At 38.5% G+C, this 12,575-nt stretch overlaps 1 protein-coding gene across 1 annotated transcript in view; it reads right to left on the bottom strand.

Moving 5' to 3' along the window:
• PAIP1 (poly(A) binding protein interacting protein 1) overlaps positions 1-12,575 on the bottom strand; it is a 37,556-nt gene that overhangs the window by 13,144 nt on the left and 11,837 nt on the right. The window contains exons 4-6 of the mRNA XM_030566372.1: positions 11,460-11,572; positions 5,212-5,323; positions 3,907-4,032 (exon numbers count right to left, since the gene is read on the bottom strand). Coding sequence (XP_030422232.1) covers positions 3,907-4,032; positions 5,212-5,323; positions 11,460-11,572 — 351 coding nt within the window. The remainder of the gene's footprint in view (positions 1-3,906; positions 4,033-5,211; positions 5,324-11,459; positions 11,573-12,575) is intronic.

The raw sequence follows: 12,575 nt of genomic DNA, 5'->3' as shown, positions 1-12,575 counted from the left end.
ATTCATATATTTCTACACAGACTTCATGAACTACTCAGGATCTTTCATCAGGTGTAGTAAATATTCAACCACAAATCTATGTAAAACAGATTAAATGCTGTTTGAAAGACACAATGAAGTGTAAAATGCAAAAAGAAGCTATATAAGTCTTATGTAGCTTGCCTATATAAGACTTGCCTAAACCCCCTCACTTACTTTTTGAAAATAAGCTCAACTCCACCCCCAAATCTTGATGCTGCAGACATAAACAAACCTTCCTAAAAGAGCTCCACATTTTTAATTTATATTAGTTCTAATGTAGATATTTTAAGAAATTCCAAGCTTGGACATTTAAATGAAGATATAAAAGCCTAGATTTAGTACCTAAAGAAAGTGACTTTTCAGAGCGCTGAGCATCTGCAGCACCCAGTCAGCTCATAAGTAAGCCATAGGGAGCCCAGCACTTGTGAATATCAGGCTGCTTAATTAAATGCCTAAATATGATTTCAGAAACCTAAACTTACATATCCAAATTTGAATTTTATTTATTTGAAGTAGAGGCTGTTTTTGGCTTATTTCTAGCTGTAAAAACCCTAGATGATATCATAGAAGCAGTTCTCAGAACAACATCATGATGTCCTGTTCTCCAACACCAATTATACTTGTGATGTTACAACCATTGCTGTAACTAGACATCATCCCAAGAGAAAAGTGAATTTTTCTTAAATTGCAATAGTTAAAGATGAACTACTTAGATTCTCAATGAATTGCAAAAGTTATATGCAGACTCAAACAATGCAAATGAATTTTACATTTTAAAACAACCAATCAACCAACCAACCAAAAAAAAACAACCAACCACTCCCCAACTAATTGCTCCTTTACTTATCTGCCAAAATTTCCAACTGTTCTGTGCAGTGTTGTTGTAGCCATGTCAGTCTCAGGATATGAGAGGGAGACAGGTGGGTGAGAATATATTTTATTGGACCAACTTCTGTTGATTAGAGAGACAAGCTTTTGAGCTTACAAAGAGCTCTTCATGTTTGGGAAACTTACGCAAGGTCTATACTACACACCTTATTTTGGCATAACTATGTTGCCCAGGGGTGGGAAAAATCCAGTGCTATCTTGGCAGGAGAGGGCTTCTCATGGAGGTGGTGTTATTAAGCCAATGGGAGAGCTCTCTTCTGTCTGCTTAGAGTGTCTACACTGACGCTGCATCGACCTAACTACATTGACATAAGCACTATGCCTCTCGTAAAGGTGGAGTTAAGTTGGTGTAGTGGGCAAGTTACATGGGAGGGAGCTGCATTTCAGTATAGGCGCTTACAGAGTTAGGTCAAAATAAGCTGCCTTACATCCAATTAACTCTGTAGTATAGATCAATAGTCATAGCCAAATACAAGATGGAACAGATTTAGCATAAGTAGTTAAGACATTTTTAAAAAGGACCATACAAGGCGAAGTGGCCTGCTAACACCCCTCCAGACATAGGGTAGGAAGGGAAGCAGGAGGGAGAAGCAGCAACTGGGCAGGGGGAGAGAGTGTTAGCAGGCTATAGATTGTTGTAATAAGCCATAAATCCAGTGTTTCTATTTAGTTCATGATTTTAGTGTATAGCAAAGTTTTGAATGTAAGCTCCTAGTCTCATCTTTTGAAAGTGTTGTGGGTTGTAGGTCTCCTTTGAAGTGGATGATAGGTAGGAGCTTAAATTCATAACTTTGCTAGACACCAAAAATCATGGACTGAATAGAGACACTGGATTTATGGCTTATTACAACAATCGATAACCCATTACCAACCACCCAGCTGCTTTCTTCCTCCCCAGGACTGAAGGGGGTACGAATGGGCCATTCTGCCTTGAATATTCCCTTCAAATGTTAACTACTTATGCTAAACAATCTGTTTAATCTTGTATTTAACTGTGAGGCTAACTTTGAGACTTGGTCTACACCAGCAGTTCTCAACCTTTTTGGGCTCAGGACTCATTTGTAAATGTTTATGTCCTGTCATGAAGCACTAAATCAGAGGTTGGCAAACTACGGTCCAAGGGCCACATCCAGCCTGCGGGACCCTGCTACCCGGCCCCTGAACTTTTGGCCTGGGAGGCTAGCCCCGGCCCCTCCGTGCTGTTCCCCCTCCCCTGCAGCCTCAGCTCACTGTGCCACCAGTGCAATGCTCTGGGTGGCAGGGCTGTGAGCTCCTACCAGGCAGTGCAGTTGCAGAGCCGTGGCCTGACCCAGTGCTCTGTGCTGCGCGGTGGAGGGGCTGACTCCAACCGGGCAGCACAGCTGCCTGTCCTGGTGCTCTGGGCAGAGAGGCTGTGGAGCCAACAGCCACCGGTGCTTCAGGCAGCATGCTAAGGGGGCACAGAGCGGGGGGGGTTGGATAGAGGGCAGCGGAGTTTGGGAGGGGGTGGTGTCAGGGGCGGGGGTGTGGCTAGGGGTCAGGGCAGTCAGAGGCCAGGCAGCAGGGGGGTTGAATGGTAGCAGGATCCTGGGGGCAGTCAGGAAAGTGATTGGGTGGTGAGGGGCAGTCAGGGGATGGGGTTCTGGGGGTTGTCAGGGGACAGGGAGTGGGGGTGTGTGTGGATGAGGCAGGGGTTCTGTTGGGGCTGTCAGGGAACAGGGGGAGGCTGGATGGGGCAGGAGTCCCAGGGGCACCATCAGGGGGCGAGAAGCAGGAGGGTTGGGATGGGGGCAGGAGCTGGCCCAAGCCTGGCTGTTTGGGGAGGCACAGCCTCCCCTAACCAGCCCTCAATAAAATTTCAGAAACGCAATGTGGTGGTGGAGGCCCTGGGGTGGTTTCAGCTTAATCCTGCTCTGCACTCACCCAACAGCGATTACTCCCGCAGCTCTTGTGCTGTGCTGCTGGCTGGGCTTGGCACTCTGCTCCAGGCATTGCAACTTCCGGGGTTGCAGCACCACTCCAGTTTGGCCCTGCCTCCTTGACTGGACCAAATTTGTGTGAGGAGTTGTGACCAGGCTCATTGGGTTGCAGTGCCACTCAAATTTGGCATACCCAGACTTCCGTCTTCATGATAACTAGGCCAAACCTGAGGTGTTCTGGGACCCCAGAGGTTGCAGTGCCTGTAATAGGTAGACAAGCCCAGCCATCCCCTTGGGACAGGAGCTGCCATGCAATCTTTTGAAATATTCTGGAGACCCAATGTTGGGTCCCGATCCATGGGTTAAAAACCTGGTCTACACTATCAACTTATGTCAGTATAGCTACATCACTCAGAAAAAATCCACCCCCCTAAGCAATGAAGTTATACCAACCTAACCCTCACTGCAGACAGCACTATACTGACAGGAGGGCTTCTCCTTTCGACATAGCTACTGCCTCTCGGGATACCCACATGGATGGGAGAAAGGAGTAAGCAATGTCTTCACTAAGTGGTGCAGCTGTGCTGCAGCAGCGCTGTTCATGTAAACAAGCCCTGAGTAAGTTTTCCAGACCCCAAGAAGAGTTCTGTGTGCAAAAGGAGCAAATGCTTTTCAAATGTTTTGAAACACCAACATATTTGCATTTGTTATGGCTACACATAAAAAATTGTATTATAATAATCTGCAGTTTACCAGCAGAAACTATAGCAACTGCCATATTGCATTCCTTGCAGTCAATGTTTTCTCTCGTTATCTCAGAGAGAACTATCACTTTAAGGAGCTATTTTAACATGAAAATATGAAAGCAATAATAATGAACTAGCAATTTTCTTTAATATAACTTGGTGTTAATCTCAGAGAACTTATATTTTCACACAAGAAGGCAGTGTTGGTCAAGTACTTACTTTCATACAGCAGGGCAATCTGGTTATATTATGACAAAACCTGCAACATTTCATGAACATTTACATTTACAAAAAGTAGCAGTTTCTTTTAAAAGTATATTGTAAGAAAACACTGAATACTGAACTCTTCCTACCTTCAGTAACTTTACTGCACAAATCAAATTGTTGTCCACAGGATTAGAAAAAAGCGCGTTCAGTAATTCCCGAAGGCCAGTCTGCAGAATCTCTGCTCGCATTACTTGTCCTTTCATTCCCTTAATCTACAAATGACCAAAAACCATGTCTGAACACTTAAAATATAGATTCAAATTATTTCTGAAGTTTGCTATAAAGGTTTCCCCTCTTCAATTCTGTACAGGTCGATATGATAGTTGGACTTGACTGGTGGAGGAATATGAAAAAGTTTTTATTAAACTCCGAATAAAAATAAATAAAATCTAAAGTAGCTTTTCTATAAAATTTGACATACAGCATACTTACTGGATAGTATTGCATAATGACTGTATTAGCACTTGTTTGGGAGGACCTACACAAATGCTTGTGTGACTTCCCCATTCTTGAGTGACAAAGGTCATCCCAAGCTCTTGAGAATAAAAACCCTTTCTACTATATCATTGTGTGCCCTGTCTCCCCTCCAGCTCACATTTGGAAAGTTCTCTTTGTAATCAGAAGTTCTAGAAACTGTTTTTTAAAATAAAAGGTTAGATTCTGCAAGAGCTGATGGCTGTCACCTGGGAAAAGTCAAACTGCCATCAGCAAATGGCTTGTTTGAGGTCTAGTTATAAACAAATTAATGTGCAATACATACATTTCTTTTGTGATTAGGTTCCCCAAAACGGCAAAGCACATACTTAACTTATTGGAACATTCAATTAAATTGAAACATGCACCAAATTTAAAAGCCAGTGAAAGGAAATATATACTTTCTAAAAATCTCATCACACATTTACCTGTGAAATTCACCATGGTAAGATTTTATATATGGAAAATGAACTGGCATGCTTCAAGGCATAAGCCAAGTTCTAACTGATAAGAGCTAGGAAGGAACTTCCCCTATCAGCTGGTTCTTGGATTTGAGTACAGTAATATATATTGTGGTGGTTTCACCAGGCAAAACTCTCATTTCAAAACAAAGAGAGGAGACACCTCATGTTGACTGGTCTGCCCTAGCTTAAGACAGACAGCATCCACATCAAATACTGACTTTAAGAAAGCTGCTCTTATAATTTAGTAGAAGCATTTTTAGTGTCTAAATGGCTTGTTCTTGTGTTGTCTTCTGAGACTCTGATGATAATGAATCAGTTTTGAAGTTCCTAGATGGTTAAAGGTTCAATGACATAAAAGATTAATATGATTTGATCTTCTATTTTAATGTGTTTTTAAAAAAAGAAATTTTTAATGAGTAACAAAAAAGGGCCATGATACAGAACTTTTCTTACCTCCAGGTTAAGATAAAGTTCAGCTAAGAACAGCACAAAAGCATGAAATCTTTTTCGAGTAGCCTCATCACCTTTTGCTGCTTGATCTCTGTTTTCATACTCCGTTCGACACCTACAAAAACATCTTCAGAATCAAACTATTGTTACTGCTAGAAATTCTAGTGTTCATAAGAGATAGCATGTTAAACAGTTAAAATGCTGTGAACTACTAAACTGGATAGAAAATCTCTCAAGGACATTGAATACAGGACATCAATAAAAAAGGGACTAATTCATGAAGGAATGTATAAACTTCATACAGACAAAATGAATTTTTTTCTTTTATATTAACTAAAATTGTATGATTAAAAAAAAAAAAAGGCAAAGTGTTTTCTAGTCCTGAAAGAATGGAAGCAGACAGCAGAATGGAACAGAATACATTAATTTTTTAAAATTATATCACTGAGATATCAGAGGGGTAGCCGTGTTTGTTGCTCGTTACAGATCCAGACTAAGAGAGTCCTGTAGCACCTTATAGACAACAGAAGTACTGGAACATAAGCTTTTGTGGGTGAATACCCACTTTGTCAGATACATGATGAAGTGGGTATTCACCCATAGAAGCTTATGCTCCAATATGTCTGTTGTCTATAAGGTGCCACAGGACTCTCTTAGTCTGGATCTGTAATGAGCAACAAACACGGCTACCCCTCTGATATCTCAGTGATATAATTTTAAAAAATTAATGTATTCTGTTCCATTCTGCTGTCTGCTTCCATTCTTTCAGGACTAGAAAACACTTTGCCTTTTATATATTATTTCCCTACATTGTCTCTATACAAGTTAAATATTGTTAAGTTGGTCCAAGAAGATGCAACTTACACACAGTAAGAAGTTGAGTAGGGATACTTTAAATCATAGTTTCTCATATCCTCCTGTTAGTGGCTTCGTGTGCAACACCACAGGCTATTTTACACCACTTATAAACGTGTATCACACATATAACCTTAGCCCATCAGTTATAAAATGATTGATATGTATAGTTTAATTGTAAATCAAAATGTGATGGCGAACTAAAGTTGAATGGAAATAGAGAACAAAAGATGAAAGGGAATAGGGGCAGTTTTGTATAGAACTCTAAGTACCCGTACCAAACAAGGTCTTTGGAAACGTGCATACCCGTACACAGCAACAGAGAATCTCATGGACCAATCCTTTCCATTATCAAACATTGTCAGTGATAATTTGATGGAACAGAAAAGGGACTTGGCTGTGAAGCTGAGGAGTATGGCTGATTTAGGATTATGTTTGGATAGAAGAACATGCAAGTTAAGGTTGGCATAAATATTAATGTTATTTCCTGGATTTTCAGTGTCAACATTGATAAGAAAACCACATGAGCAACCTTAACTAGAGTTTTCTAGATGGACTGACAAGGCAAATCTTCCTGAAACACATTTGTGTCTCTAAGCACAGTTCTGGAGAGCTGAGCATGATTGTGGTTTAATTGATTGATTTGGGGACTGGGAACCATAAACTTTTAATCTGAAATACTGAAGCGGATTTGCTATATTGGTCTTGGGCAAGTCTTATTCTCCCTGCTTCTTTCCAGCGTAAGCTTCTATAACTTTTCTTCCAAAGTGCTATCTGTGATGCTGGCAGATGAGGTGCCAGCTCATGCCAAGGCCCCTAAGCCTCACTGAACACAGACAAGTGCATTGCTGGAAACCAATCTGGCTCACCCATGTGTTACTATTGTTAAACTAGATATTAGAGTTTTAAGAATGTATTTAGACTTTATGAAATGCTTGTATGATGCTGCATGTATTAATCTTACTAATATTATCCGCATTATCAGGTGATATGTAAGTGTTTGCTCTGCAACTATAAAGTTTGCTAAGATTGTAAACCCCACAGCCAGGAGAGAAGCATTATCAAGTGCGATATACTAGTTTACCGCAAGAGACACATCTCCTCCCCCAACAAAAGAAGGCCCATAGACACCAGACAAACCATTATGGAACATAAGCGGACAAAATATTTTGTTGATTGCTTCCCTCACACCTATTAGGACAGCAGGGGACTGGACTGGATGACCTCTTGAGGTCCCTTCCAGTCCTATGATTTTATGATTGTAGGTGCACAAGCCCTCATCCCACAGAAGACTGAATGGGAATACAAATCCACGTTAAGGAGAAATCTCATCACTATGCTGCTTTGAATTGGAAGAGGGCAACAGTTCTAAGCATAAGCCAGGGATTCCCAAGTCGCTTAGTTTGGTTAGCCCTAAAAGGCTTCTAGTGCTTGCATATATAGCAGCTACTATCACGTTTTTGGAACTTAAGACTGTAATTTGTGTGTGTTTATGGTTATCTGCTTTAACCTTGTAAACAACATTTCTTTTTCCTAATTAATAGATCTTTAGTTAGTTTATTACAGAATTGGCTACAAGCATTGTCTTTGGCGAGAGATCTAAAGCATAACTGACCTCTGGAAAGTGACCGGCCCTTTGGGATTTGGAGTAACCAGAACATCATCGTGACTTTGGTGGAAGGGATCGTTTATTACAAAGGCAGGCTTGCATGGGAGACAAGATAAACTGGAGTGCCCCAGGGGACTGTCTGTTATAGTGCTTGTCAAGTTCACATTTGTTACTTGATTGGAGAACTCTAATACAAAAACGTTATGGCTGCAGATTAATTGCAGCTAACTTATGCAATTAACAAAAAAATTAATCGTGATTAATTGCACTGTTAAACAATAGAATACACATTGAAATTTTCAAATATATTGGATTTAAATTACAAAACAAAGTGTACAGTACTTTAAATTATTCTTATTACAAATATTCTCACTGTAAAATGATTAAATAGTATTTTTCAATTCACTTCATACAAGTACTGTAGTGCAATCTCTATCGTGAAAGTGTAACTTACAAATGTAGATTTTTTGATACATAACTGCACTCAAAAAAAACAAACAAAACAAAGTAAAACTTTAGAGTCTACAAGTCTACTTAGTCCTACTTCTTGTTAAGCCAATTGCTAGAATCAACAAGTTTGTTTACATTTATGGGAGATACTGTTACCTGCTTCTTATTTACAATGGCACCAAAAAGTGAGAAGAGGCATTCACATGGCACTTTTGTAGCTGGAGTTGCAAGATTTTTACAAATGTTTAGCATATATGGCACGTATGCCCTTTCATGCTTCAGCCACCATTCCAGAGGACATGCTTCCATGCTGCTAATGCTCATTAAAAAAATTAAATGTGTAAATTAAATTTGTGACTCAACTCCTTGGGGGGAGAACTGTATGTTTCCTGTTCTGTTTTACCTGCATTCTGCATATATTTCATGTTATAGCAATCTCAGATGATGACCCAGCACGTTTGTTTTAAGAACACTTTCACAGCAGATTTGACAAAATGCAAAGAAGGTATGTATGCGAGATTTCTAAAAACAGCTACGGCACTCGTCCCAAGCTTTAAGAATCTTTAGTGCTAACCAAAATCTGAGAGGGATGAGGTATGGAGCATGCTTTCAGATGTCTTTAAAAAGAGCAACACTCTGATGAGGAAATACAGAATCCAAACCACCAAAAAAGATAATCAACCTTCTGCTGGTGGCATCTGACTCAGATGAGAGAAAATGAACATGTGTCGGTCCGCTCTCCTTTGGACTGTCATCAAGCAGAACCCATCATCAGCATGGACGCATGTCCTCTGGAATGGTGGTTGAAGCATGAAGGGACATATGAATCTTTAGTATATCTGGTACATAAATATCTTGTGACACTGGCTACAACAGTGCCATGTGAACACCTGTTCTCAATTTCACGTGAGATTGAAAACAAAAAGCAGGCAGCATTATGTCTTGCAAATTGTAAACAAATTTTTCCGAGCAATTGGCTGAATAATAAGTAGGACTGAGTGTACTTGTAGGCTCTATTGTTTTGCTTTGACTGCAGTTATGTAATTAAAAAAAAAAAAATCTACCTTAGTAAGTTACACTTTCACAATAAAGAGATTGCACTACAGTACTTGTATGAGGTGAACTGAAAAATACTATTTCTTTTAATGTTGTTACAGTGAAAATATTTGTAATAGAAATATAAAGCGAGCACTGTACACTTTATATTTGTGTTGTAATTTAAATATATTTGAAAATGTAGAACATCTGAAAATATTTAAATAAATTATATTCTATTATTGTTTAACAATGCAATTAATTACAATTATTTTTTTTAAAAATCGCTTGACAGCCTTACAAAACATACAACCAATTTGAGGCTTGTGCCCTGGTTTGTGGCAATCTGCCCTAAGGTTGGCACTCATGTCTGTGAGCATCTTCAGACAACTTGACACCATCATTTCAAAAACTGTATTCCACACACAAAGCCATGGAATTTGAGTTCTAACAACAACTTGAAAATTTGGACTAAGAGTAGAAGAATCATGAGATTGCACCCTGAGACAAGAAAGCACAAGAGACCCAACCCCGAAAGGGGACAGAGCTAGCCCTGTAACTGTAATAAATATATTAAATAAATATTGTGTAGCATTTTGAAAACCATTAACTCATATGAGTGTAACCAAGAGTTATCCCCAATTTCATTTGTTACAAAATAAAACAAGCAAACAAATGAACAGAAGAACTAGAAGGAGGTTGAACAAGCCCTTAATTTGTTCTCTGAGAAAATAATTTGCTTTAAATAGCAACTGAACTTTCCATCTCTATTTCAAATAATTTGTGCAATATACTTAGTTTCACAGAGTTGTGGTCAACCTTGCCTTTCCAGCAGGGAAATAACTTTATTCTAATCAGTATTTTGTCTGACAAGAAGTTATTGACAACTAGCAAAACAAAAAGTAAAAATGTAAGGTGTAAGTTTTTAACAGTGAAGGTAATTAACTATTGGGACAATTTACCAGAGGTCACAGAGGACTTTCCATGATTGACAATACTGATTTGTAAATACAAGTTTTATACTTAAATATTATACTCAGATAATATTAATAATCTAGAATTATGATGCTCACATATTCAGGGAAAGGAGGAAATGAATATTCAACAACATGGTAAGACCCTGCTCCAATAAAATATTTTATTAATCATGAAATAGAGTAGATCCTTTGGAGAGTTCCTAGAAATCCACAGTAGTCAAAAGTTATTTAAAAGAAAAAACATCTATTCAATGTCTAGTATCTTTCCTGGGAGATCAAAGGGTTAGAAATTCAGACTCTTAAGAGGGGAAAAGAATTAGTGCCTCTTATTGCCCAGCAGCAGATTTCTCCTGATTCACTGATGTGATGATAGCTAAATACATGATAATCAGCATTGAGGCTAGAAATCTACTGATTTCAGGAGAGTATAAGAAAGATTTAAGAGGAAAGAACAAATCTTTACAGCTCTGTCAATGACCGAAAGGACCCTTGGGAAAAGGAAGAATAATTTCTTTTAAAGACTAAATCTTACGAAGAAAAACTGTAAATTTAAGTATACCTTTCAAGAGCACTAATCTGTCAAGCCTTTTGCCACACAGACTAATAAAAAGTGCTCCCAGTAATTAGAGGCCCAGAATACCCCCCTTTCAAAATAGGATTACCTCAACAGGACTCTTGATTCAAAATAAAACGCCATGCCAAAAGAACTCTGAAGAGAGAATCCTATTCTTTTATACCGCACTTCTAATCTCTCAGTCTCATGTGTGTATTTCTAATCAGAAGACAAACTTGAGAACAAAAAAAGTAAAATATCAAAATCCTAAAAATGGTTTTAAACACAAACGATTCAGGGAATTTAAGAACTGTTGGTGGCAGAAGCAGAGCATATTGACATGCAAGAGAAATTCAGGAGCAATATGATAGACACACTGCAGAGATATGTCACTCTTGAATTTCAAGGGGAAGGTGCAAGTTACTACACTGAGGAAGTACATTTTCCTTTTCAAACAAGAGACAAATACAGGACACTTTAGAAGTTATGAAAAATTGGAAAAAGACTGAGGGATACCACACTGATTTTTGGAGGAACTAGTTTGCAGGCAGCTTTATTAGTAATTTATTAATTCACAAATTCATCAAAAATGAGAGTCTTGGTCTTGAATACGTAGCTTTCATTTAAAATCTCAGTCTAAACTCTGCTTTATATTAAATATGTATTTTGACTCCTTTGAACTAAGTTCAGGGGTAAAGACAAAAAGAGGAAAACAAGTCATTTTTAAGCATACTAGTTTTTCCTCGTCATAAAAATATAGGTAGATACTGACCTCTGAAGTAACAATTGCCGGAAGTTTCCACTTTGTGGATTAATGGTTAGATGATGAGATAGATAATTACACAGCCGTGCTCCCATGTAGGAAAAATTGGGGACAGATGTGGCCTTCCAAAATAAATTCAGAAAATAAATTATTATTCACAATAAATGAAAATTAGCTCATTAGGAAATCAAGATATCTTTCAGTAAAAGCACTTGATCAACACCAATGGATTTCTAAAAAGCTGGCTATATCATTGAGTAGCAGACTAAGCAAAAAAAAAGAGAACTGTTATTTGTAACATGCTTAACTTCAGCAAGGGATTGCTCAGAGTCTAATGGCAATTCAATATTAAACAAGCTTTCCCACACCCTGAAGTCCTGACTTTGTAAAAATGCCAACAGCCTCCAGCATGATGGCACTGTAAGAATAGTAGGACAATGGAATAGACTACCTAGGGAGGTTGTGGAAGCCCTTTCACTGGAGGTTTTCAAAAGGAGGCTGGATAGCCACCTGTCCTGGATGGATTAGATACAACAAATCCTGCATCTTGGCTGGGGGTTAGATTAGATGACTCTTGCGGTCCCTTCTAACCCTATGATTCTATGTCTCTAATTCCTCCTTCCCTTCACATCCCAATGCCCACTGTATTTGAAAGTTAAACAATAAATTACAAATGGAGTGTATCTCAACATCAATACTTAGATGAAAAGTTCAGAAACACATAAGAATGCTCTCAACATAAAAATAGCCAAACCAACACTCAACTAAAAATGCTTGTGTATCACTCAATAGGCAAAGCACTTAACACCTAGGAAACACAGAATCATAACCATTATAAAACTAGTCAAGGTTGCAAAACCTTTGTTTTCTCCCCATTCTCCTAAAAAAAACCAGTAGTTAATTTTGGGACGAAGGGAGGTCTATTTTTTGAACTTTTATATCACTAATTAAATGAGCAAAATATTTGAAAAGATGTGTTTAATAGTAGAAACATTTTATCTGTAAATGAAAGTCTATTCTAAAAATTGAAAAGGGAAGGACATCAAGATTTCTGTTATTCTATTAGGAAGCAATATGAAAATTTAGAGAACCCTCTAGAAGCCTGTGAAAAAGGGTAATGGATAA

The sequence above is a fragment of the Gopherus evgoodei genome, chromosome 6 (assembly GCF_007399415.2).
Source record: "Gopherus evgoodei ecotype Sinaloan lineage chromosome 6, rGopEvg1_v1.p, whole genome shotgun sequence".
Classification (NCBI taxonomy): domain Eukaryota; kingdom Metazoa; phylum Chordata; order Testudines; family Testudinidae; genus Gopherus; species Gopherus evgoodei.
Note: the sequence above shows the minus strand (reverse complement) of the source record. Positions and strands in the feature narration are given on the sequence as shown.